The following is a 27,248-nucleotide window of genomic DNA, read 5'->3' as shown; positions in this document are numbered from 1 at the left end:
TCTCTAACTGTGTGATGATGGTTATGCATCTCTCTCTAAACATAGCAGTAGGCACCTAAAGTAAGCACACATTTCTTTACTATTCACTTAAAAAATAGTTCCTGATTTTCATTATGTGTCTCACTTTAGCTGTGTTCCCTCCCCCCCCCAGTCATGAGCATGTGGTAATTTTCTGGTTATCACTTTGTCGTGACTTCTAGGGTAATTACTTTGAGGCCAGACAATGGGCTGTGTATATTATAAAGCTGATTTTGTTGAGATTTGCTTCGTGGGGCATCTCGGTATCTGGCTCATTTCTGTAAATACTGTGTGTGGTTTACTTAATTGAGGGATGATTTTCCATTGAGCGTCCCTCAGTGCAGTGCTTGGATTTCAAATGAGTCGTGTAACAAGACTTGACAAATGCCTGCTGCGGTGAAACGCTCACGATTGTAAATTCTTCCACCAGCTCTGCGTGTTCTCCTGTGCCTCTTCCCAGAGTATCTTGATGCCTCTGTTGCTGTGATAAAATACCCTGAGAAAAAGCAACTTAAGGCAGAAGAGGGTATATTTGGCTGTCGATTCAAAATCACAGTCCTTCATTTTGGGGCAGTCAAGGCAGGAACTCAAGCCGCTAGTCACATGGCATCAATAGTCAAGCACAACAAAGAATACATGCACCCTTGCTTGCTTGCTCTCAGACCGCTTACTCCTTTCTCCACATTGCGGTTCAGGACCCCTGCCTAAGGAATGGTGACACCTACAGTGTGTTGGGTCCTCCTATGTCTACTAATAATCAATATGTTCCCTGTAGACATGCCCATAGGCAAACTTGACTTATGTAATAGTGCATTAAGACTCTTTCTGTCTGGGGAGATGGCTCAGTAGTGGAACACGGCACAGCTCTTGCAGAGGACCCAAGCTGGGCTCCTAGCACCTACATCAGCCTGCACATAACCATCTGTTACTCTAGCTCGGGGGATCCAACACCTCCTTCTGGCTGGCCAAGGCAGACAAAACTAGAGTTAAAACTAAGCAGAACACTTTCTTCTCATGCTAGCACCCACCCTAGCACCTACGCACCACTGGTTAGTTGTACTGGTCCTGGAACAGCATGTAAATGGGTCCATGTAGTATATAACAGTCTGTGCATAGCTTCCTGGTACACAGGGGTTTTCAGACATAGCTACTCATTGTTTATATTGCAGTTCTGTCCCTTTTAATCACTGGGTGCCATCCATTTCACCCCTAGGCCACCATGTCATGCACTAACTGGTAGATGCTAGCTTTATTTCCAACCTGACTCCAAACAAAACATTTGTGTGGGAGGAGTAGGGGACTACAGGATCTCATGCAGCCCAGTTGGGCCTTGAACTAGGGAGGTAGCTGAGAATGACCTTGAATGTCTGAGTCTCCTGCCTCCACCTCCGAAGTGCTGGAGTTGCAGGCATGTACCACCATACCCAGTTCATGCAGCACTGTGGATGGAGCCCCTAGCTCCATACGTGCTAGGGAAGTGCTCTGCTGAGTTGCCTTCCTCGTGCCTAAGCAAGGTTTCCATTCTTATTTCTTCGCATGGATCTTAGATAAACAACTAGGGTTGGAGCTGCTAACCACCAAACAGATACATGTGTAAGAATCTACTAGAGGGCTGGGGAGATAGATTGGTAGGTATATCACTTGCTGTGCAACCATTGAGGGTCTCAGTTTGGATCCCCATCACCACAGGAAAGCCAGACGTAACAGCGCCTGCTTCTGTAGTTCCTGTATCCACCAAGCCCGTGGTGAGACAGGAGGTGTAGATAGGAGAATCCCTAGGAACTGGCTTGCCAAATTTGGCAGAAAACAAGAGAAGGACTCAAGGTGGAAGACAAGGACCAACACTCAAGGTTGTCCTCTGGTCTCCACTCCACATATGTGCTGTGGTACTCATGTACCCACAATCATACACACACACTTAAAAACAAAGAATCTGTGAGGTTGCTTTCTAAATTGGTATACTTCTTAAACCCTCTCTAAAATTCCTGCTCTTTGTATAATTGACACTTGGGCTGGTCACATTCCGCAGTGTCAGCCATCTTGGTAGGCATATGTGAGAGAGATTATATGTTCTGTAGACAGAGGATGCATTGTTTCATAGATGCTAAGGAAGCAAAGTGTGCTGATTACACTGCTTGAATCATTTGTATACCTACTGATTTCTATCTTGGCTGTCCTATCATTTATTCTGAGTCACTGTAAAAATATTCTCTGACAAGGAACTTGATGCTGCCTTTAGTAACTTACTCCATATTTTATGTATCTGAGAATCTGTTAAATGACACATAAAATTTTTTGATAGTTGGGTGTGGTGGTACACACCTATCACCTCAGCACTTGGGAGGTACAGGCATGAGGATCAGGATTTAAGATCACCTTTGGCCACATAATGAATTTCAGGGCAGCCTGGGTTACATAAGAGCCTGTTGCAAAGCAAAACAAAATAAAGAACAGTAAGATTGAATAAACAAATAAAAGAGGGTAGTGATTTCCATACTTCCTTTATGGGTACATCCACAAATCTAGTTTGTTTGTTTGTTTTGAGATTAGGTCTCTAACCTGGGCTGGCCTTGAACTCTTGATCTCCCTACCTCAGCCTCCTGTATGCTTGTATTGCAGAGATGTACCTCTTTGCTAGTATAATTTATCAATGGAGAGCTCAATAGCAATTCCTCCTATTATGCATGCTGAGTGTGTGCCTTTCTCTGTCTCTGGGTCTTACAGCAGGCAGCTCAGATTTTTCCCATCAGCTCCCAGCTATAGCAGCCGAGTGCAGAGGCAGGTACAGTGAAACCTTCTTAAAGTGTAGGAAAGAAGGCAAAAACGCGCTGGAGAGATGGCTCGTGGTTGAGATCACTGGCTATTTTTGCAGAAAATAGGGTGTGATGGTTTGAATAGGCATGGTCCCCTAAAGACTTGTGTGCTTGCATTTTTGGACAGAGGAAGTGTGTCACTGTAGGAGTTGGCTTTGAGGTTTGAAATGCTCAAGCTACACCCAGTGTTTCTGTTGTCTGTGGATCAAGATGTAGAACCCTCAGCTCCCCTAGTACCATGTTTGCCAGCATGCTGCCATGCTTCTTGTCATGGCAATAACGGACTAAACCTCTGAAACTGTAAGCCAGCCCCAATTAAATGTTTTCCTTTGTAAAAGTAGCCATGGCCTTGGTGTCTCTTCACAGCACTAGAAACCCTAACTTAGACAGAAGTCGGTATTGCTGTGATGGGCCTGGCCATGCTTTTGTTTGGGGGATGTGGACTTTGGATTAGTAAAGCACTTGGGTGCTTTAAAGGCTTAATGGACCATCCTATGGAAGATAGTGGTGTTGTGGTGATTTGAACTGTGAGGGCCCGGATCAAGGGTTTTGGAGGAGAAGAATGTTAGTGTGTGGCCTAGAGACTAGTCTTGTGATATTTTGGTGAAGAAAGTGACTGCTTTTTTTCCTTGTCTGAGAAGTTTGCCTGAGGCTAAAGTGAAGGTTTTGGATTAATTCCAATGGCAGAGGCAATCTCAAAAGAGCCTAGGACAGACTCTGTTGTATGGTTTTTAGTGTTTACTCTTATGAAGGTCTATAATGAAAAGGAACAAGCTGAGCAAGAAAAGGTACAAAATGTACAATTTGAGGAGAAAAGGGGCACCAGAAAGTGGAATGGAGCTAAATCCTGTGTTCAAGAAAATGAGCAGATTAAAAAATGGAATAAAGGGAGTGGGTGACCTTGGGGCAAGAGCCCATCCAGCTAAGCTTCTAACTTGTAAGAAGGAATTAAAGAACAGCTTGGGTCTAGGCATGGTGGTGCATGCCTTTAACCCCAACATTCCAGAAGCAGAGGCAGACAGATCTCTGGGTTCAAAGCCAGCTTGGTCTACAGAGCAAGTTTCAGGACAGTAAAGTTTAGGCAGTGAAGGAACATGGAAAGTTGATGAAGATGTAATCGAACAAGGGGACCGTGTTCCAGCTCCAGCAAGCAGCAGGATTTTGGTAGCTTCAGCCACATGGTTCTGGCTTTAGAGTCAAGGATACAAGAAAGGGGTTAAGGACTCTCTCTCTGTGACTAAGGAAAGCCACTGAGATCAGGCATGTGTCAGGGGTGTCCTTGTATAGAGGCTCAGAGAGGCCATTGCATGAAGCTGTGAATTTGAAGCTTGGGTCTTTGGAGACCCGAGATGTTAGAGATGGCAGAGCTGTGGGACACCTGCTGAGGAGAGCTGCTAACAGGGAGTGGGACCAGCCCAAGAGACAGAAGTGTGCTGAAGTCAACAAAGCTGAAAGGCGTTGGAGATCTGAAGAGTGTTTTGACATCAGACATGGAGATGCAGAGTTTGAAGTTTGCTCAGATTTTTTTTTTTTTGTCTTGCTTTGGTCTAGTATTTTCTCATTATTCTCTCTTCCCTACATCTTGGAATAGTAATGTATATCCTGTGCCATTATATGTTAGAAATATAGAGATTACAGTTAAGAGATTATATGAATCTCAGAAGAGACTTTGAACTTTCAAACATTGTTGAGACTGATAGACAATGGGGATTTTTGAAGTTGAACTAAATTCATTTTGCATTAAGTTATGGCTATAAACCATGGGAGCTAGGGAGTGGAATGTGGTGGTTTGAGTAGATATGGTACCCATAGACTCATGTGTTTAAATGCTTTGCCCATAGGGAGTTGCACTATTAGGGGGTGTGACCTTGTTGGAGTAGGTGTGGCCTTGTCAGAGGAAGTGTGTCACTGTGGGAGTGGGCTTTAAGGTTTCATATGCTCAAGTTATACCCAGTGTGGGGAACTCAGTTCACTTCCTGTTGCCTGCTGATCAAGATGTAGAACTCTCCAGCACCATGTCTGCCTGTACGCCACCATGCTCTCTACCATGAAGATAGTGGATTAAATCTCTGAAACTGTAAGCCAGGCCCAATTAAATGTTTTCCTTTATAGAAGTCATGGTGTCTCGTGACAATAATAGAAACCCTAACTAAGACATAGGACTTCGATTCCCAGATAAGTTCAGTGGCTTATAACCTTTTGTAATTCCAACTCCAGGTGATCTGCTGCCCTCTTCTGGTTTCCAAGGGCATTGTACTCTCCCCCCCACACACATACATACACACACACACACACACACACACACACACACACACACACACACAAATCTTAAAAATCAAAGACGAAAAGCCAAAAGCAGACCAGTCACAGCAGACGTTGTAAAACTGGAAACTCATTTTTAGCAACGAGAGGACATCCATAGAACTGGTGTCTCTTAACATCACTGACAGGCTGCTACACAACAACCCAGTGGCTTCTGGTCTCTGCTCCCATTGCATGGATGGGAAACCACAAAACAAAGAGGAAAAACCATGTGCTGAAATATCCCACGAGCGGAAAGGGAGACAAGGAGAATACTCCAACCTTTTATTTGTGGATCCCTGAGGAGACAAAAGGTGTTTGGGGAGGGGGTAAGCCTAACAGTGGCAAGGCTGGGTCAACACCGGGCTACTAGAGGACACTGAACACAGAGAAAAGTGCAGGCGAGTTCCACTCTTGTGTCTGAGGGAGGAGGCTGGGCCTGGACCCCTGAGTCTGAGGGAGGAGGTTGTGGTCTGGACCCCTGAGTCTGAGGGAGGAGGTTGTGGTCTGGACCCCTGAGTCTGAGGGAGGAGGTTGTGGTCTGGACCCCTGAGTCTGAGGGAGGAGGTTGTGGTCTGGACCCCTGAGTCTGAGGGAGGAGGTTGTGGTCTGGACCCCTGAGTCTGAGGGAGGAGGTTGTGGTCTGGACCCCTGAGTCTGAGGGAGGAGGTTGTGGTCTGGACCCCTGAGTCTGAGGGAGGAGGCTGTGGTCTGGACCCCTGAGTCTGAGGGAGGAGGTTGTGGTCTGGACCCCTGAGTCTGAGGGAGGAGGTTGTGGCCTGGACCTCTGAGTCTGAGGGAGGAGGCTGTGGTCTGGACCCTTAAGTCTGAGGGAGGAGGCTGGGGCCTGGACCTCTGAGTCTGAGGGAGAAGGCTGGGGCCTGAACTTGTGGGTGGGTCTGAGGGAGGAGGCTGGGAGAAATCTCGAGTCTGGCTCTCTGGGCAGGCTTCATGTGAGTGGTGTGGTCAGCCCATAGCTGGTCTGAATAGTGGTCTGGATCCAGTTAGTGAACTTGCAGAGATTGGTGTAGACACTTGGTACGCCAGGCTGCCCACATTGTCCTTGCCCCATAGACACGAGCCCTTGCAGAGATCTGTTGCATACTATGGGACCCCCAGAGTCCCCCTGAGAGAGAGAGAGAGAGTCCAGAAGAGTGTGAGCTGAAGATACACCTGAGGTCGCAGAGCATCCTCGCAGACGTGGTAGACAGACAGGAGGAAGGCAGCCACATGCCCTTGCCAGAGCCCAGAGGCCACCTGAGCAGGAATCATGTGTCCACACAACTGCCTGCTTCCCTGGGGCTTGCTGTGGCCATGTCTGTCTGTCTGTTTCTTTCAGGGCTTGCTTATCTGCCTCTATGTCTCTGTGTTCCGTATGCCTATGTCCTCTTCATTTTACTCTTTCTGTTTTATAGTACTGGAAACAGAATCCAGCATCTTTGTGGAGGTGCTCCATCACTGGGCCACGCCCCAGCCCCTCACTGGGAGACTCTAGGCAGGGGCTCCACCACTGAGCCACACCCCAGCCCCTCACTGGGGGATTCTAGGCAGGGGCTCTACCACTGAGCCATGCCCCAGCCCCTCACTGGGGGATTCTAGGCAGGGGTTCTAACACTGAGCCATGCCCCAGCCCCTCACTGGGGGACTCTAGGCAGGGGCTCCACCACTGAGCCACACCCCAGCCCCTCGCTGGGGGATTCTAGGCAGGGGCTCCGCCACTGAGCCATGCCCCAGCCCCTCACTGGGGGATTCTAGGCAGGGGTTCTAACACTGAGCCATGCCCCAGCCCCTCACTGGGGGACTCTAGGCAGGGGCTCCACCACTGAGCCACGCCCCAGCCCCTCACTGGGGGATTCTAGGCAGCTGATTTGCACTAGTCAATATTCCCAGTCTTCTTTTCACAATTTTTTTTTTTGAGATACATCTCACTTAGTTGTCCAGGCTGTATCTTCCTCAGCTTCCTGAGTACCTAGGCTTATAGGTTTGAGCCACCATGCCTGGCTTCCTCTCCACTCCCCCACTCCTTCCTTTTCAGACAGGGACTCACTGTGAATATCTGGCTGGCCTTGAACTCACAGAGACCACCTGCCTCTGCCTCCCTTGCTGGGATTAAAGCGGTGGGCCACTACACCTGGCTGCCACACTTCTCATAGCCATCTCAGTGTGCCTCAGGCATCTCCCCTCCCCATCTCTGTTCCACCCTCCCTGTATCTCACATTGCATCCCGTATCTCACATTGCACGTGTCCTTTTGGTCCAGCCCTCCTCCAGCACAGAACATGCTGAGATGGTACACAGGATCATACAGCAGCCGGCAAGTCTCCTCTGATACCACCGAGAGGTTCACACACTGCAGAAGGCTGGGCAGTCTCCCTGAGACACAGAATGGAGAGTCAGCCTCTTTCGGCTGGGTGGGAAACTTCTGAGAGAGGGCAGTCATGCTCTCAGCAGCTCACCGTTCTTTAGTCGACCCCAGCCAGAGACTAGGCAGGTATCCCCAGGGGTGGGGCACTGGGAGGCCACAGGGATGCGCCTGATGGTGTTAGACTCCGTCACTGATTCGTTCAGCTTGATGAGCATGAGATCGTTGGCATAAGGAGGGTCATTGTAGTTCGGATGCTGGATGGAGAGGTGGGCCTCTAACATCCGGCTGCCAGGCTCGTGGGAGCCTTCCAGGCTGTGCAGGCCCAGTCCCACGGTGTAGGAACTGAGGATCACCCAGCAGGTGAGCTATATACAGTGGCATCGTGTCTCCCATCTCATCCTCCACCCTAAAGCAACAGTGACCTCTGGCTTTGCCTTTCCCTTCCCACTAGACTGTCCGGGTCTAACTAGGTAGGGCTCCCCTCCTATTGGTCAACACTGTGGTCCCTTGAGCGCCCTCTGCAGGCAGAATCTGATGTTGAACCCCCCCTTCCCCTCAGCATCCAATCCCACCACCCTCACTCACTCCTGTAAGCAGTGTGCTGCCGAAAGCACCCACTGCGGATGCACTAGGACGCCAGAGCAGAAAAAATAATTGTCTTCTGAGAACAGTGCGGCCTGCCAGGGTTGAGAGTGTGGACGACAGTCTTGGCCTTGTATGATCCGGCCGCTGGCACTTGAGGCTAAGGATCCTGGGGATGGAGTTAGAATTGGGTATGGCGTGTGGAGTAAGAGCGGTTCATGGTTTCTAGGACGAGGCAGGGTTCAGAACAGAGTTTGTTAGCACGGTCGGGAGTTCCGAGTTGTGGGGGTGATGTTTGGGTGAAGGATGAATCAGAGGTGGCAGAGGGGGCAGGGAAGGGCGGCGTCTGGGTCTTGACTGGGAACAAGCTGTGAATCCTGGGTTAGAGTTCCTCCCAGCAGCGTCTGAGAGGCGGGGAGCTCTTACGGCCTCAGGGTGGGGCTATGGCAGGGGACCAGTTCAAGAGGCTCCCAAGGGTAGGATGTCGGAGGAAGGACATGGTTTTGTGATAGAATAGGGGTTCAGGATACAGCCTCAGGGTTCCTGGGGTAAGATTTCATATAGGGGCTTGGTCAGGGATTCAGGGGTGGAGCCAGGGGCTGGGGTCAGAATGAGGAAGCAGGACCAGGTGGGGTTTGAGTGCAGCTAGCTATGTGGCTGGGGCTTCCCAGGGAGGAGTCATGGAGACTGGAAGAAAAGTGTTTGAACGTGGGTGGTCAGGCCAGAGTCCGGATTGAGTGCAGACAAGGCTCACTGGGACAGGGTGTCAATTAGGGATCAGGGTCTTCACCTCCTGAGAGGGGTTAGGGTGACCACATAATGTGGGCAGTTCTGGGTATCGAGCCGGAAGGAGAATCCAGGCAGGTTCTTACTTCAGGGATGTAGGTATTGCCGGGGACAAGCTGAAGAGGCTGCACCAGGGCTCTTAAGGGGCAGAGTCTGAGAACTGGAGTATGGGTGAAGCTTCAGGGTCAGAGGAGACTCTGAATTACCATGGAGGGGCTAGAGTCAGGGCTGGATGGCGATTTGGTAGATAGGAGAAGGGACTAGTCCCCAGTCACCAAGAAAGTGGTGCATGGAGTGAGACAGGGCTCAGAGGGGTGTGGTCAGGGCTCAGAAGGGTGGGATCAGATCTCAGAGGAGTGGGGTCAGAGCTCAAAGGGATGGGGTCAGGGCTCAGAGGGGTGGGGTCAGGGCTCAGAGGGGGAGTCAGGGCTCAGAGGGGTGGGGTCAGATGGATGGTGCAGATCCCTTGAGGGGAGTTAAGGCCCAGGGGTCTCCTTGGGACTGGGTCTGGGAGCACACTGGACACAGGGTTATCTGTCAGGAGGGTGGGTCAGATTGGAGTCTCAGGCTAGTCTTCAGGACCAGGAACCATTTCTCTCTCATGCACAGAACCATACCAGGAGTCTTTCAGAACACACAGCCCTTCACTCACCTGGCCCAGATGAGACACATGAGACATTCCAGGGGCTGTTCTGCTTTGTGGCACAGATGTGCCTCCACCCAGCCTCACCGCAGTCATACCCAGCCACAGCCCGTTTACCCAGACATCATTATCCCAGGGGGACTGGGGGCTCAGTTGCTAGAGTGCTCACTTAGCATACACAGAGCCTTGGGCTTGGTGTAACTGGGTATGGTGCTGCACACCTGTGAGCCGAGCCCTTGGGAGGTAGAGGCAGGAGGATCAGAACCTCAAGGTTGCTCTTAGCTTTGGTGAGCTCAAGGCCAGCCTAAACTATGTAAGACTAAAAGCAAAGCAATGGGCCAGATATCAACCTCAGCATGAAGGAGACAGAGACAGGCTTACTTCTGTAAGTTTGAGGCCAGCCTAGTGTACATAGTAAGCTAGAAAGAAGGAAGGAAGGAAGAAAAGGATCATCCAATCACCCAGGAACTAGGCACAGATCCCATTTTCCCCTTAGTGGCACAAACTGTCACCCCTTCTCATGACCCACCACCTTTACGGGCATGACCTCACACCCACTGTCACCAGTCACATCATACTGCCCCAGGACAGTCAGAAGCAGTAACACTGAGTCATGCCTGAATGCCGGCCGACAGTGTTCCTTCAGGCACACTCCACTTGCTACACACTCAGATACCTGTGACCCCAAGGATGAGATGCCCCAGGAACCAGCCCCAGGGGCTTCTTGCCATGATCGTCATGCTGGCTCCTGGAAAGGAAAATAAGTGACTCTGGGGATGGCAGTCCCAGTCCCTCCATCTTCCCCAATGTCCCCATAGATCTCCCCTTTGGTTTGTGTTTGTGGGGTGTAACTGGGCAGAGAGATGGGGTGCGGGGAGAAAAGTGGGGAGGAGGGGGAGGAAGTATCTAACCATCTTGGAACAGTGGGGAGGGAAGGGAGAGATGGAGGCACAGATCTTCTTCACTTAGGACACATGAAAGACACAGACAGGACATTCAAAAGGTCTGGTCAGAGGCAGCCTGAGAGGTAGAGGTCAGAGCCAGAGGTTTGGAGTAGATGAGAGACGCTGCAAGGAGAGAGGGAAGAGGGAGGACAGGGGGGGGGGCACACTCCTTACCTCCTGCCTCTGGGCTCCGGATTCTGCGATCCTGCTGGCTGAACTGAGCTGAGCTGCCACCCACAGGGGCCCCCACAGGGCTTATAAGCCTACTCAGCAGGGGCTGGCCCTGCCCCCCAGGGGATACATTGCGCGGGTCAGGTGCTGCAGACTCCAGCTCAAAGCCCTCAGGCTGGCTGATGGTGTCTGGGGCACAGGAAGGGAACAGTGCCCAGAGTCCAGCCTCTCTTGCCTCTTTTCCTTCCTCCTCCCTCACCGTCTTCTCATTCATTCCTCCCATCCCTCATGCTCCTCTTAATCACTAAATAAAATTCCCCTGCATCACTCCCATATTCTGCCTCTTTATGAGTTCCTCCTTGTGTGTCCTCTGAAAACTGCCCCCGCATCAAATCCAGCTGCATCGTGTACTTCCTTGGGAATCTTATTCCTGACCAGCTTCTAGGCCCTCTGTTTTCCCATGCGCTGAATCAGGGTAACCATCGCTCCATGCCTAGCCTGAATTCAGATAACACTGCAAGCAGATCCTTCCTGCCTCTGCTGGTATTCTAGCACAGAGGCTCCTGGGAAGCAGAGTAAGATGAAGGCATCCATCCCTTAGTCAAAAGCAATCAAGCAGCTGTCATGCTGACCAGGAAGAATGAAGATGTCTCCTGGGACCCAAGTCCCAGTGAGGGTGCAGACATAGACAATTCAGAAAACCCAGAGGGATGGGGATGAGTGGTGGCTAGTAGCGTCCGAGGAGGAGATATTTAACCTGGGAACCAGGGAACTGGGAGGGAGAGTGGGGCTAGGCAGGTGAGAGTTGCAGCAGAAGACATCTCGGTATTTCTGTGGGAAACAAGACAGACAAGGAAGCTGCAGAAATGGTTTAAACGTCAAGATTAAGGGCTTGAGTTTGTCTACTTTGTACAATCACTCTTTGTGAGGCGTGGCAGAGGTAGGGTTTGGAAGGCAGGACCATGATGAGAGGAAAATGCTGAGATTCATGTGTGAAATGCTATCGTCTAGATGGGAACTGCTGTGGTCCAGACTAGAGATGCGGTGGTCCAGACTGGGAATGCCACAGGGAAATTAGATTCAGGAGGGAGATTCTGAGGTGTGAGATGCTGGGATCCAGGCGGTAGTGCCCGGAGCATCGGGCCTCACAGGCACATACTGTGAAGGATGCGGCCAGCACTGAGGCCAGAAAGGGCAACTAAGTGAGAGAGGAAACAGGTGGGTGGTGTTTCTTTGTCTCGTTTCTCACTGGTCAGGTGGAGGTGACTTGGAATTATTTGGGAACAGATTTAGACAGTGGGGGCATTTCTGGTCTCACAAGCTGGAGTCATTTGCACTAAGATGGAAATCCCTTCCAAGGGGCAGAATCCAGTCTGAGGTGTGGGGTGTAGAGGGGAAGAGGCAAGGAGGGACAGATGTCAGTCGAGAGGACTGGGAGATACCAAACCACAGAAGGATGGAAAGGACCCAGAGAGATGGAACCTTGGAGATCTGAATATGGGAAGAGCAGAAACACATACCCAGAGGGATGAAAAACTGAGCCATATGCTAGCCCCTCACTGGGGTTTCCAGGCAGGAGCTTTACCACTGAGTCATACCCCAGCCCCTCACTGGGGGATTCTAGATAAGGCTTCTAATTTTGAGTCATTCCATATCTTAGCTTTTGTTGTCTTTCTATACCACCCTATACATCTCTCAGAGCCCATTGGAACAACTCAGGCACAACTTTGCTAGTGTGTTAATTCTTCTAACATCTGTTTTCCTCCAGTCTTGGAGTCTTGAGGATGGATCCCTGTGTCTTGGGTTTTGTGATGATGTTTGCTATGGAGGGGCTAAAGGATGGATACAGGCATACAGATAGGAGTAGAGAGTCCAGAGGCAGCGGCGAGAGGGGGGTAGACCGGCAGGGAAAACTAAACAGTAGTAATAGGTTACATTGTTTAGTTAACTTCTGGGGAGCACCGCCTCTGCCTCTGCCTTCAGGGTTTGCACACAGTAGGACTGGAAGATTCCTTTCCCAAGGTGCTTGGGCCAGGAGAAGCTAGGATTACGGAATACTCTGTGTGTGTGTTTGTGCGTGCGCTCGTGTGCATGCGCGTGCATGCGTGTGTGTGTGTGTGTGTGTGTGTGTGTGTGTTCATGTGTGTGCAGTAAAGCATGTGTGAAATCAGAGGTCAGCCTTAGCCATCGCTCCTCAGGTATTACCCCCCTTTTTTTTTTCTTTCACTTTTTGAGACAGGGTCTGTCTGTGGTCTGTAACTCACCGACTCAGTGAGGCTGAGTCCCCAGGGATGCTCCTGTTTCTGCCTCCCCAGTGCTGAGATTACAAGTACCATCACACCTGGCTTTTTGTTTTGTTTTCTTTCATTTTTAACTTTTACATCTGTTTTCCGGGGATAGAACTCAGGCCCTCATGCTGGCAAGGCAAACATTTTACCCAGTGAGCCATCTCCTCAATCTGATTCTCAAGGATTTTCAAACACATGAGCTGTCAGAGAGACTGGAGAGATGGCTCAGCAGTTTGGCTCACATAGTTTGGTTCCCAGAACTCACATTAGGTGGCTCACAAATGCCTGTAACTCCAGTTCTGGGAGGGGGGCTGATGCCCTCTTCTGGATTTCTTGGTCACTACACTCATGCGCACATCCCCTCACACAGACACATACTCTTAACTAAAACATTTTAAAAATCATCACATGTATTTATTTATGCATCTATGCATTCATTCATTTATTATTTATGTAATTTATGCTATGAATGCCAGTGCACACTTATCAAAGTCAGGGAACTTTGCAGAATCAGTTCTTTTCCTCTCCTGTACAGGTCAAGGGGATGGAATTCAGATCTGGGACAAGCACCTTGACCCGCTGAGTCAGCTTGGGCCCCCTCTTTAACTTTTTCTGAAACAGTCACTCTGTGATGACTCAGGCCGGCCCTGGCTTCCTAAGTGCTGAGCTGACAGGTAACAGGTACCACACACACAGTGGTTTTGCATGATCTTCCTAACACGCCTTGTGGCGTGGAATTTATGATGGAGGGTGTTGTTTTTGTGTTCTAAAACTTTAGATTTTTAAGTGTTTTATATTTCCTGATTTGGAGACACTGACCTCTGACTCGTTTCCCTTTTGATGATGACATTGTGGAGTAGAGAGGCCTGTGCACCTCTCTTGCAGATAAAGAAACCGAGGCACAGAGAGGCAAGTAAATACTGAAAGTCAGAGCAAGGCCAGGGCTGGAGAGATTTAGATGGATGAACAGAAAAATACAATGAGCTAAACATTGCCTGCACTGTGAGAAGGTGACTAAAAAGTCAGCCTCTGAGAAACTTGGGAGTTAGGGATAGCATAACAATAATAATTCAAAAACAGAATGGAAGACTAATGTTTCTATATCACGGGCTCCTTTGCATGTGTTGCTGGAACTGCTTTACAAACGTAACCCCTTGAGGCCCAGTATTATGTCCCACTAGGTAAAAGAGGAGACAGTCAGAGAGGTCAAACAACCTGCCCAAGGCCACACAGCACAGTGGCAATGAACTTGAGGCTTCTAGCTTGAGAGCGAAGGTGTGTTGATCACATTGTTATGTTGTCTCCCGACTTCAGGTTGGACGGGTGTGGTGCTCCTGCAGGGACACAGGACGTAGGGAGGCTGGGACACCCAGGCTTGACATCCCTCACCTGAGCCACCTCCCAGTCCCTCCACACACTGTGCAGCCTGGGCAGGGGAAGACTGCAGATACCAGGGTCTGTGGTAGGGCGCCCGGCAGAGCCCACTCCTGGCAGAACTGGAAAAACAGGCTCTTCTGCTGCAGGCAGGTGAGCCAGGCTCCCGCTGAGGAGACTCCTCCATTTAGAACCACAAACCTTCCTGGCTGGGGTCCTGCAGGGGGCCCAGGCAGCTTCTGTTACCTTTTAAATCCCCACCCCAGGCCTTCCAGACAGCTGTGGGTTGAAGCTGAACTTACTTCAAGGGCAAGGATGGTGGCTGTCCCTGCTTCACACGATGCCACAGAGCTGTCTTGGGACCTGTCCTGTCACCTGCCATCAAGTATGGACAAAGATTGAGGGAGCCAGTGGGAAAACCCAGTGCCTCCAAGGAGGAGCCAGGACCAAGTCGGGGCAATCTTCAGGGTCCCCTCCACAAGGAAAATGGGGAGGCTTTGCAAGAGAGAGCTGGAGCTCTCAGCAGCCTGGGGGAGGCTCTGGCTTGGAGCTGGCACAGAGAACATAACTGAACCCCAACAGTGGGAAGGAGGGCTTCAGTAAACACCCCACAGTCAGCTCAGAGCTCAGAGGTGGCTGCTACTGTGGCCAGGATGCAGCTCAGTGATGTGGGACACACATCACGCAAGGGGACCTGGGTTTTGTCCCTAGTTGCTCTCCAACTAGGGAAAGTGCCCCTGCTTAGTCTCAGAAAGAGCCTGGTTTATCAAAATACGAAGGGAAGAGAGCTAGGGGTGTGGCTCAGCGGCAGAGCGCTTTCCTAATAAGCACCAGGCCCTGGGTTGCATCCTGAGCATCACAGGGGGGAAAATAAAAAACGGTGTCAGCCACCACTGGAGGAGCTACGGGGTCATCATTTGACCTCTCCCGAAACGGGAGGAACTAGAGTTCTCAGTTCTGCTTTGTCACTGAGTCTGGACTCCATCACCCTGGTTAACACGGCTGCCTGCCGGGATTGAAGGGTGGGTCTTTTCTTTAAAGGTGAGACCTTGGCTTCTATATTCTTCCCGAAAGGGAGAGAGGGAGAGGGACCCCTGCTAGCCCTCCACACGGGAAGGCTTCCAGTTGCTTGTGGTCTCCTCTGACTTTGTGTGAAACCTCTAGCTCCCTGGGGTCTTACTCCCTGCATGCACTGACAGGCTTTTTTTTTTTTTTTTTTTAAACAATGGGTGGCCTGTTTCTGCTGTTGTTTTAATCAAACACCAGCATAAAAAGGTCAGGAGGCTTTGAGCTGCTCTTGTAAAGACCACACATCAGCTAACAATGTGAACACACCCCCCTGCTCATGGCCTTATCTATCTTCAGGGTGCTGAGCCCTGGGGCATCTGACAGTGTTACCATATTTTCATTTCCTGCCTGGCCCTTTTGACCTTAGCAGACTGGGGATGGAGGGAGGAGTGGAGACAGATAAAGAAAGGTAAAGGAGATCGCAGGCAAGAAAGCCATAAAAAACAATAAAGACAGGCAAAGCATTCTCGTTATGGTTTTTATGGATCGTGACCAAGCAACTTGAGGAGAAAAGTTTTTATCTCACATTACAGGTCATACTTCATCCTTGAGGGGAGTTAGAGCAAGGACCTGGGGCCGGGAGCTGGAGCAGAGGCCATGGAGGAGCAGTAAGCATCCTTCCTCTGGAACTTCTGCTGTGTATTCTGTGCAAGCCCATTGGAGCTCAGGCCACCTTGAGTCCCAGATGTCTGATAGTGACAACACAGAGGGACTTTGGTACGCTTCCATCTGACTGTGACCGTGCCCTGGCTCTTCCCTCCTGGAGTAAGAAAGCAGGTAACTTACTTTGATTTGACAGGAGCCCCCAACGTGGCCCTGTTTCCCTTACAGCAGATTGATTACATCGGACCACTTCCGTAGTGGAGAAGGCCCTTTGTCCCTACCGAGACAGATAGGATTTCTGGCTATGTTTGCCTTTCCTGGATGTAAATGCCTCTCCCAAAGTGGCCATCCAGGGCTTCCAGAATGCCTTATCCAAACCATAGTAGTCCACACAGCATTGCTTCTGAGGATCCCATTTCACAGCTAAGGGAATGTGGCAGTGTGTTATGCCCATGGAATCCCCTGTTCTTACTATGTCCCATGCCATACCGAAGCAGCTGGATTGATAGAGCAATGGAATGGTTTAAAGATCCAGCTGAAACACAGGTTGGGTGGTAATAGCCTGGAGGGCTGGGACAAGGTTCTCCAGAAGGCTGTGCTTGCCGCCAATATATGGTCTGTTCCTCCCAAAGCCAGGTGCACGGCTCCAGGAACCAAGGCCTGGAAATGGAAATGGTTCCACTCACTAGGAAACTTTTCGCTTCCTGTTCTCACAAGTTTATGCTCTGCAGGCTTAGAATCGGAAGGAATGCTTCTGGCTGGACAATTGGAAGTTAAGAGTCTCTTCTCGACTATTTTGAGGTCCTGATGTCCTTGAGCCAACTGGCTAAGAAAGGTGTAGCAGTTTTAGAAGGAGTGATATATCCAGACCACCAGGGGGAGATTGGGCTGCTTCTCCATCACGGACATAAGAAAGTGTGTCTGGAGGGTAGGGGATCCTTTAGACAATATTTGGTTTTTACCATGTCCTGTGATTAAAGTCACAAGACCCAATACAGGCAGGGTGATAAATGACCCAGACCCTTCAGGAATGAAGTTATGGGTCACCCCTCTGGGAAAGGACTCAGGGCCTGCTGAGGGGTTTGCTGAGGGTGGAGGAAATACAGAATGGGTGAATACAGAAGGTAACCATACCAGGTAAGGCCATGTGGCTAGTCACAGAAATGAGGACTGTAGCTGACAGACTTTCCTTTCATTTGGAAGGCATATGCTTCTGTATGCAGTGTGCAGATACTTGGGTTTCATTTAATGTAGCATTGATTGAGATGATATTAAAGGTTAAATGTTATAAAACATTTAACATATCACAGTGGATCTGGCCCCCAGGCTCTCCCAGCCTCCCTCAGTCCCTACCTGTTATAGAGTATGGAGTGCGTACCCCACCCTGTACCCTGAACTCTCCAGCCAGGGCCTGGGCTGCTCGCTCCTTTTGTACATTTGGCCTCCTGGCTGCTAAAACTGCAGGAGTGACTTAAGTGAGTTCCCTTCCCAACCTGCCTCTAAGGTGTGCAGGGATCATTTGCTCCTGCTGGCTTCTATCACCCATCACATTCGATTCCAGAGTCTTCCTCTTCAGCCACTTCTCCCCTCCACCTTATCTAACCATCCATCTCTCCTCACCTACCCAGTAAGTGTCCTCTCTCCCTGTGCCCTTTGGACCACCCACCACATGGGCAAGTCTACTTACTAAAACACTTGTGCCTCTCCAGCTGCCTTCTCCTCTACCTGCTTTATCTGTGGCGGCTCTCCCCTCCTACCGGGTGAGCACCAGTACAGAGCTCCCTGCTTTGTCTGCTTTTACTATGAAAGCCACACCTGTATGCTGGGAAACGCCCTCTTGCCCTACCCCGCCCCCATCTCACGGAAAGGGACGCCTCTCTTTTGTGATTTGGGACATTTCTCTCTGACAAGACTGTTTGAGGAAGGCCTGGTTTGAAATTCTTGCTACCAGGACACTTACGGCTCAGCTCTGTGCTGGCTCCTCTCAGCTCCTTCTTGGGACTTCCTCACCTCCTCCTAGGAGTTGCCCGTTCAACAAACTGCTAGAAAATTTAGATAAGTAACAACATATGTTTGATAAATAAGGTCTGTTTGGCAAGATTTATAAATTCCCAAGGGCTACTCAGGTTCACGACAATATTTGCTTAGCTTCTTTGTCTTTGCTCAGTTTGTTTTAGCTACTTGGATGAACTAAGCCATAGAAAACCCTGCAATATTCTATAACGGTGCACCATAAAAGCATGAGCAAAGTTTCCAGTCTCTCTATGTACCGTATCTATTATTAAAAAGTTTATTTTGAAACTAGAAGAGCTTTGTTTCAAAAAAAAAAAAAAAAATTGAGGCTAAACCTAAAAGATATGGGATGTGACATCCTAGTCTTATAAAAGCTACTAATTTATTGTAAACTGCTGTAAACTGTAAAAATACAAGTTAATAGTGTTCAGAACTATACCTGCAGTCATGTTAAATACTAATGTAATTAATTACATGAACACAGATTTCAAAGTAACTTTTTTACTATTCTTTCATTTAAAGGAGCTCTCTTTACGGTGCCCTCTCTTAGTAATCCACTCCCTAGGTCTTATGGTGAATGATTGGATAGGAAACAGGTATAAAGTTTATGTAAGGACTGAGGATGCAAAAGCTTAAGTTGTGAGGATCTAAGATGTTTTAGGGCTCTAAGAAGGTGTTTTAAGGTGCATAAATGCAGGTTATGAGGGTCTGAGAAAGTGGACGCTTAAGTTGTGATAAGTGCGTGACTGAACTCTCACTATGCTACTGTTATACGAAGACTCAAATGTAAGGAGTAGGTTTTCCCTCCCGTCGCTGGTCTTGTCCCACCGCCGCGCCAGCCCCAATTAACACACAGAGACTCTGTATTTGATATAATGCTGTTGGCCAGGTACTAGTTTCTTATCGGCTAGCTCTGTCTTAAGTATTAACCCATTTCTGTTAATCTATGTATTTTCATGTGGTCTCCTCTTACGGGAGAGCCAGCTGGTATCCTGCTCTCTCCAGACTCTCCATGTTGACTCCTCCCTCCTACTTCCTCTTTCCTCCTTGTCTCCTAGTCCCACCTATCTTGCTTTCCTATTGGCCAACAGTACTTTATTCATTAACCAGTATGAGAAACATATTTATAGAATGACATCTCCCATCACCCAAAAGTTCAGAGTTTTAACACCTTAATGGAGTTCTGAGGAGCTATTCATCTCACTCTGGTAATCATTGACTGCTGCTATCATAATCACAAGCTCGAGATTTTAAATTCACTTTGCTTTTAACTATAGACTTAAAAGTGCTTCTCATTGTGCTAAAAACATCTGTCTAATCTATATACTCCCAGTCTTCTGGTTAGATGAAAAAGTATTAATGCCTTTAACCAAAATAATTTTTGGATTCCCAGGCTTTTACTATGACCAAAGGTGTGAGCCTACTGCCTTTTCTGCAATGTGGATTTCAGCACAGTTCACAGACAATGGGTGTGCAGAGCCTGGGCAGCAAGTGAAACAGCCTGCTCTTCTTGATCAACATTTCATACTTTTGAGTCCCTTACAAGACACCTCAGTGTCGACAGGAAGTAGTCATAGATGATTATGTCACCCCTCATCATTCATTTATTATCAACAAAAAGGCTGGGATGTTGTTTCAAACCCAGGATGGACCTGGCCCCCAGGCTCTCCCAGCATCCTCCCTCAGTCCCTACCTGTTCCAGGGCATGGCTGGCATACGCTGCCCTCTACCCTGATCTCTCCAGCCCAGGGGTGGGCTGCCCTTTCCTATATAACCCTATTTTGGTTACCTGCCCCCTTTGTACCTTTGGCCTCTTGACTGCTGCACCTGGTTCCCCCCTCTCCCCAAGTCCCCACATGGCCCAGGTCAGACCGGACATGTCCAGTATGGACTCCTCCAGATGTTTCTGCCTCTGGGTATGCTCCCTTTTATCTGCAGTAGCCTTCTCCTGCACCACACCCAGCAGCGGGCATGCCCTTTCCTTTTTCTTTCTATGTTTCTTCACCCAGGGCCCTGTATATAAAAGGGAGAGCGCAGCCAGAGGCAGGGGCATCTGAGAGAGTCCAGAGTGGCCATGACCCTGAGCCATGTGAGGAGATGGGGAATGGAAGGGGAGGGCCGAGGAAACCACCAGGTATAGCAGTCCAGGGGGCAAAAGGTAAAAAAGGTGGGTAACCAAAAGGGCTGGATCCCCTGGGCTGGAGAGTTTGGGGTACAGGGCAGGGTAACAGGTAGGGACTGAGGGATGCTGGGAGAGCCTGGTGGCCAGGTCTACTTTGACCTCAGCCTGGGTTTGAGACTCAATAGATCCCAGGAGACAGAATTCCTAGTTTCAGATGCCGGCGTTTGGGGCTGTAAGGTTGGTGTTTTCTCTGCTGGGTCTGGTTGTGCTTTGGTGTGGTTGCTCATTTGATGTGGCTTTGGCTGTCTTTTGGAATAAGGATGCTGACTTGGTTATCATAGTATGTTGAGTATACATACTACTTGTGTTACCACTCTAGTTGGCGGCGGAGCCTAAAAATTAGGCGGGCTAAAGTCTTCTGCCATGGCCGACCTTTTGCAGAGCATCAGGCAATTTATTTCTTGAGGGTATTCTGAGGGTTAAGCAAGGTCATATGAGCAAAGGTCACATGAGTTTAGGCGGTGTAGAGTCACGAGGACAACCTGTGCTCAGAAACGTCATCTGAATAATAGCAGATGTGGGTAATGGAAAGCAAATCCACTCCTGTTTACTGCGCCTGGAAGGTGCAGGAAGCACATCCAAGAACAGAGGAACAGGGGTCACAAGGCTTGCCATTTCCTTGGAGCGTCTTTTCCACACCCTCTCAGAATTCTCACACAGCTTCATTCATGGGCCATGTTCTGACGCCTCCCCTTCTTTATTTTTTAAATGAAGTATATCCAGGGTGGGTCTTAATAGATTTTATGCCCCCCCAATAATGGGTTTTTCTACTGACACAGTAAACCAGATCAGGCTGAGTTGAAAAACATAACAGGTTTATTTGAGCAAAGCAACTCTCCAGGAGAGTTCCATAGTCCCAGAGCTTGAGGCTGGAGGAGCTGTCCCTGCCCCCAACTGAAGCAAGGGGACTTTATAGTTTGTAGACAAGAGGTGATTTTGTGCCTCAGCATGGTCAAGCACCGGCTGCTGAGGCAGGGATTTGGGCTGCTGATGGCAACAGGGAAGGAAGTTGCAATAGTTGCTAAGAGTTCAGAACTAGGGTCTTTGATGCTTTTTCTTTGTTTGGGGGCTCTGGGAGGGCAGGATTTGGAGGGAGGGAGGGACAAAGGGAGGGGGGAGGAAGGGAGGGACAGAGGGAGGCAAAGATGCTTTCTGGCTCCTGCAGGAGTGAGCTATAGGTTCCAACCAGTTTTGATTTGAGATGTTGTTGATAAATCTAGTGTTGTTTGATGCATAAATATCCTATAAGTAGGCAAATTATAAACACAATGACTAATATTAGATCAGTGGAAGCATTATGTGTTATACTCCGCAACTGGAAACAAGGATCCATTCCAAAGGTGTAGCTCATCAGCCACACCTTCGGAAATAACTGGTAAATGTTGTGAAAACATATCAAAACCTTTCTGCTGTAGCTGTTTAACGTCAAAACTTATATTCCCTTGCAAATGTTGTAAATGGTATTTAAAATGTATAATTATTAGTACTGGTGCAGGTAAAATTATAGGACCTTGTCTGCATAGAATTTAAGGCTACCAGCATCTTCCAAATACGCCATTGTTCAAGTCCAGGTCATTATGAAACCAAATCCTAGGCCTGAGGACTAGTCCTCCCTCATGTCTGTCCATTAACCCTGTGGGTTCAGAGTGGAAAATAGTATAATTATGAATATGCCATAGAACACATTGACTGTAATTACAAGACTATAATATAAGGTAGTTATAAGCAAATCTTCCGCGAGAACCCTCATCAATTACCAAGTGATCATGTTGAATGATTTCCCCTTTTTCATCTTAGCATCTGGACCAAAAAATAGGGATACATTAATAATTTTCACAAGAGTAATACAAACAGAATCTAAACTACATCGGGTACTATCAGAAAAGTCTAGAGACTTTCTTGAAAAAAAAAAAAAACCCATATGATTAGTAGTTCTAGTGTCTAGTAAAGTGATGGGAGATGTCATTCTGTATATGTTTCTCATACTGGTTAATAATAAAGTACTGTTGGCCAATAGAAAAGGAAGATAGGAGGGACTAGGAGACAAGGAGGAAATAGGAAGTAGTAAGGAGGAGTCAAGATGGAGAGTCTGAAGAAAGCAGTATGCCGCCGGCTCCCCGGTAAGAGAAATACATAGATCAGCAGAAATGGGTTAATAATTAAGATAAAGCTAGCCGATAAAAAACTAGTAACTGGCCAACAGGATAATATCAAATACAGAGTCTCTGTGTGTTATTTGGGGCTGGCGGCGCAGCGGCAGGACAAAACCAAGCGGCAGGCAGAAAAACCCGTACTCGTTACAGATGGCGCCCAACGTTTCTTGGTAACAACATTTTTCTCAGTTAAACTCTGCTTTGCTAGAGACAAACAGATATTCGCGCGGCTCCTTTAAGGGAAGATTCCTGACTCAGCTTGAGCGGCAAAAAACCACACAGCTTTCAAGAAACTCTGCTAACAATTTATTGGTGTGTATGAGAGATGGCAATGGCAGTGACCACATCTCCAAGCCGACAGCATGCTTTCTGGATGGCAACACAAACCAAGGCGGTGAGCATAGCTCTCAGTGCTGACGATAAAAGTACCCGCCACCATCTTTGGTAAACCGTGGCAGAAACAAATACTTTCATTTTAACAATGTTGTTGTTTAACAGATAAAGACTCATGGCCAAAAAAAGATAAAGATTTACAATAGAGACAGATTCACATTAAAAAAAGGTACTAAAAGTTTACAATGTATTTTAAAAAAAAAAAAATACATAGGCTTGGAAAAAAAAAATAAAATGGTTTTAAAGAGACAAAGAGAAACTGGGTGTTGTAGCACACGCCTTTAATCCCAGCACTCAGGAGACAGAGGCAAGCAAATCTCTGTGATTTGCAAAGTAAACCTGGTATACAGAGTAAATTCCAAAACAAATAAGAGTTACAAAATAAAACCCTATGTCAAAAAATAAAAAAAAATAAATAAAATTAAAATAAACAAAACAATAATAAAACCATGTAAAGATAAAAAGCTCAAAAAAAATCTGGTTACTGTATGCTGTTGTGTTGTCTCTACATTGTTTGACTGCTGAGAAAATAACAACAACTAATAAAAAAAATACTACTAAATTAATTCAATTTATATATTTTAAAAATACTTTGACTCCAACATTTAAGTTCAAGAACAAGTTACTAAAAAAAAAAAATTTCTATTTTTGTTTCCACAAAAAATAAAAAGCTATGAATTCCTTCCAAACTAATGTGGTTTAATCAAGCCAGGCCCCCTAAAACAGTCACTGATGATCCAACATTCAAAACAACTTAGACAAAGCAGCCTCAAAGACTACAGCCAAGATTTCTACAACTTCTCAGGATCCCCCATGACAGCGCCCCCTGTCAGCAGGAAGTAGTTTGGAAAGAACGACGCCCAAATTCCCAAATATTGTTTATAAATGTTTGTTTTCATTATTATGGGATTGGTTATAAATGGTTAACAACCAATATTGTTTTAAAGGTAAAAAGGGGATTATGGTATAGATATGAATACTTTGTTTTGGAAAATGGATTTTCATTTATTGATACAATTTAAGGTCAATTTTGTGATGTGTAGGTATTGTGTTTATATAACTCATTTAGAAATGTAATGTATAATGTAGTACAGATTATAGATAATTACCTATGATACTCAAAGCTTAGAGTTAAGTTAGTTTTTCAAGATACACAGAGATGTATTTGAGATAGATAGGAATTCTTCAAACCTTTCAAAGACCTACAGAATATGGCATTTAAAATAGTTTAGGGTTTTCTTGACAACAAGGCACAATTGCTCTTGGCAATACCACCTGCAACAGAAAGGAAGATGGACATTGAAAAAACTCGTTATGGAGTTTGCTTTCAATATGGCAAGACTAGCCATGTGGACAAGATACTGCTCTTGTCTGGACTGTTTGACTTTGTGCTATATAAACTGGACATACAGGACCCATAAAAAAGTGATTACTGATTCAAGATGGACATTGCTATAGAGTTCCTGCTTCATGGAAGAGTCTTCGAGACAGTATGCAGGACACGGAAAAAAGTGACTGACAAACTGCCAATACAAGAAGACAGTATAAAGTTTTCTGCTTTACTGGAGAGTCTGTCAGACACACTATGGCCTATGGGCTGAAGATGGAAGATTACAAAAGAACTTCGGGTGACCAGGCAGTGAGTTGTTTCTGTCATTTCTAGAGTTTATATATTATCCTTCTGTGGTCTTTGAAGGAATTAAAGACAGATAGTTATGGTTATAGTTTTCATTAGTTAGGATTAAAGATAAGTTACTTAGACTTTAGACACACAAAGATAAAATAGATGATGAAATATTTTCTTCAAATCTTACTAAATGTTAATGGACTAAATATTGTTAACTGTGATTCTTACTTGATAACTGTTGTATAATATATTTTGCTATGTTAAGGTTAAAACCCTTCTTTTTATTTAGACAGAAAAGAGGAGATGATGGGAGATGCCATTCTGTATATGTTTCTCATACTGGTTAATAATAAAGCACTGTTGGCCAATAGAAAAGGAAGATAGGAGGGACTAGGAGACAAGGAGGAAATAGGAAGTAGTAAGGAGGAGTCAAGATGGAGAGTCTAAAGAAAACAGTATGCCGCCGGCTCCCCGATAAGAGAAATACATAGATCAACAGAAATGGGTTAATAATTAAGATAAAGCTAGCCGATAAAAAACTAGTAACTGGCCAACAGGATAATATCAAATACAGAGTCTCTGTGTGTTATTTGGGGCTGGCGACACAGCGGCAGGACAAAACCAAGCGACAGACAGAAAAACCCGTACTCGTTACAGTAAAGCTTAAGCCCATACTTGCCTTCTAATAGGAATACAAATGTTATAACGATCTATGCAAATAGGAAGCAATTCAAACCTCAAGGAAAAATTAAACACAGACTTCTTCAGACAGATGAGTGAGTCTAACGTGGTCCCATGGTCCAGGTACAAGCACAGAGTAAAGATAACAGGAGCTGGGTCCATCCCATCTACAAGTCAAATCAAAGGAAGATGAAGGTCACCAGACAAACATCACCGTGCTCAGGGACACCCATCACAGAAAGATATTCTCAGGCGATATAGGGCTCTGAGTGTTTAGAGAACATCTTCTCCCTTGGTGCATAAGGCCTTAGCTTGGCCCCACGTGGACAGGCGATGATATGTTTGGTATTTCATTTTGGCTCTCAGGGGCAGGGTTGCTATCTTTCTACTGACTTCTACTGTTTCCTTGTCCTCTGCCATAGTCCTTGATGGCCCAGATCTGGGGGAACTGCACAGGCTTCCATAATGTTTCAGGGGATCCATGTGTAGTGACAGACACACATCCCCTCACGAATCCCCGATCTAACCAGGCTTCCAAGTCTCAAACCTATTCAATCCACACAGACCTGTCTGAAAGCAGTCCCGATTGCTCTGAAGAGAAATGTTTCCAGCTCTTGAACAGAGGATATCCCCTGGTGCTCTCCCTTTGTTTGTAAGTGTAACTGTTGTTTTAATGTTCTCTTACGTGCCCTTTCAATATAGGAGCAGCAAATTACTGACAGCTACACCTCTTGGATTAGTCCCAGGTTCATGACTGTGACAGTGTGAGAGAGCACACATAGGACATTCTAGTGGTTCCTGTGGGAATATGCACATGACAGGATGTGAAGACAAAATTAAAGCGGTTTCCATTTCTGGAAGTAATCATACAACATAAGCAGAATCTGAAACACTTAGTTAAGGTATGTGAACTACAATAAATGGATCAAAACAGCCAGTTCCACCTGTTGGGCTGAAGGAAAAAAGTATTAATAGATTGATGACTATCTGGACCATGAATCCTTCCATTACCCTTAGATGAGCCATCGATAGAATAAGTATCTGCCTGTGGGATGGGGGGAGGTTGGACTTTTTTTTTTTTTTTTTTTTTTTTTTGTCATCTCAAATTCAGTTTGCATGTGAAAATCCCATAGTTTTCCAGCTGGATAATGATCTCTTCCTTTCATAGTAACCTGTGAGTGAAATTTGAGGATCCATAGAGTTCTGTAACATTCTTAAAATTGGTTATTAGTTAAGTATCATCATGGATCAAATCTATGTAATTGTTGACATTGGGTCCTCTCCTGATTTACTGAGCAAGAAGAATAAGGCAAGGTTAGTATTTTCTGGCCCTTGTGATGTAAATTAATCCATCCCAAAGGCCGGTAGGAGACAACTTAAACTTAATGGGGGAAATAAGTAAGTTTAAGACAGTGAAGGATCCACACGATACACAAAGGTGTCTTTTATTCTAGACTCAAAATGATGTAGCTCTTCTCTGCCTCTCAAGATAATGTTCTGGGACTGTTCAACGCTGCCTCTCCTAGAGTTTTAGATAAACTGGTTAGTATAAAAGCAATCTATTAAATCCAAATCTATTAAAGGCCAATATTTAGAAATAGCTGAGGGTGTGGGTAAGCTGAGGGTGTGGGTAAATCAGGCTGTAATGCTCTCATGGGCCACATGGTGGCAGTAACATATGCAAGTCAACAATCTCCATTCTCTGAATTTCTTTTTAATTACAAACATGAGAGAATTCCAGGGAGGAAGGGGTTTGTTGTAGAAAGCCTTTTCCCAAAGACCAGTTGGAACGTAAGTGGCATGTCTTAGGACTGCCATTATGCCTTCTAGACTCATGCACTGTAGTTTTGTAGCATTTTGTTTAATCTCAGAGCTCACAGCCCCAGTCCAGGATAAATTTACCTCCATAGCAGGCTATTCAGCTGGCCATTCTCCTTAGTTACAATAGATAAAGCAGCTCAGAATCAACCAACCCTGTAAACGTATTGTTTTTCCTATTTTTTTAAACCCAACAAAGTGTTATCATTTTCCTTCAGTAAGGTGCTTAAAGCTACGGTTTTCTCTGTACTGCCAAATCCTCCCTCACACAGTACACTGTTTTTGTGAAGGGATTATGTGAGGCAATGATAAGAATGGTACAATCTTTTCCTCTTGCTTTAAATCGACAGTGGGATCATGACCGCAATTTCCCTGTGTAATCTTCAACGGTTCCTGTATGAACCCCAATTCCTTCTATGCAAAAAC

At 46.9% G+C, this 27,248-nt stretch overlaps 1 protein-coding gene across 1 annotated transcript; it reads right to left on the bottom strand.

The window, feature by feature from the left end:
- Positions 1-6,036: 6,036 nt before the first annotated feature.
- Klk4 (kallikrein related peptidase 4) lies at positions 6,037-10,247 on the bottom strand. The gene is made up of 5 exons (XM_051174347.1): positions 10,184-10,247; positions 8,082-8,247; positions 7,588-7,838; positions 7,368-7,504; positions 6,037-6,258 (listed from the first exon to the last, which is right to left on the bottom strand). Exons 1-5 carry the CDS (start codon positions 10,245-10,247, stop codon positions 6,082-6,084), a joined length of 795 nt encoding a protein of 264 aa, XP_051030304.1. The 3' UTR covers positions 6,037-6,081.
- Positions 10,248-27,248: the final 17,001 nt, after the last annotated feature.

The sequence above is a fragment of the Phodopus roborovskii genome, unplaced genomic scaffold (assembly GCF_943737965.1).
Source record: "Phodopus roborovskii unplaced genomic scaffold, PHOROB, whole genome shotgun sequence".
NCBI classification, from domain to species: domain Eukaryota; kingdom Metazoa; phylum Chordata; class Mammalia; order Rodentia; family Cricetidae; genus Phodopus; species Phodopus roborovskii.
The sequence above is the reverse complement of the archived record's forward strand: the minus strand, read 5'-3'. Positions and strand labels throughout refer to the sequence as shown.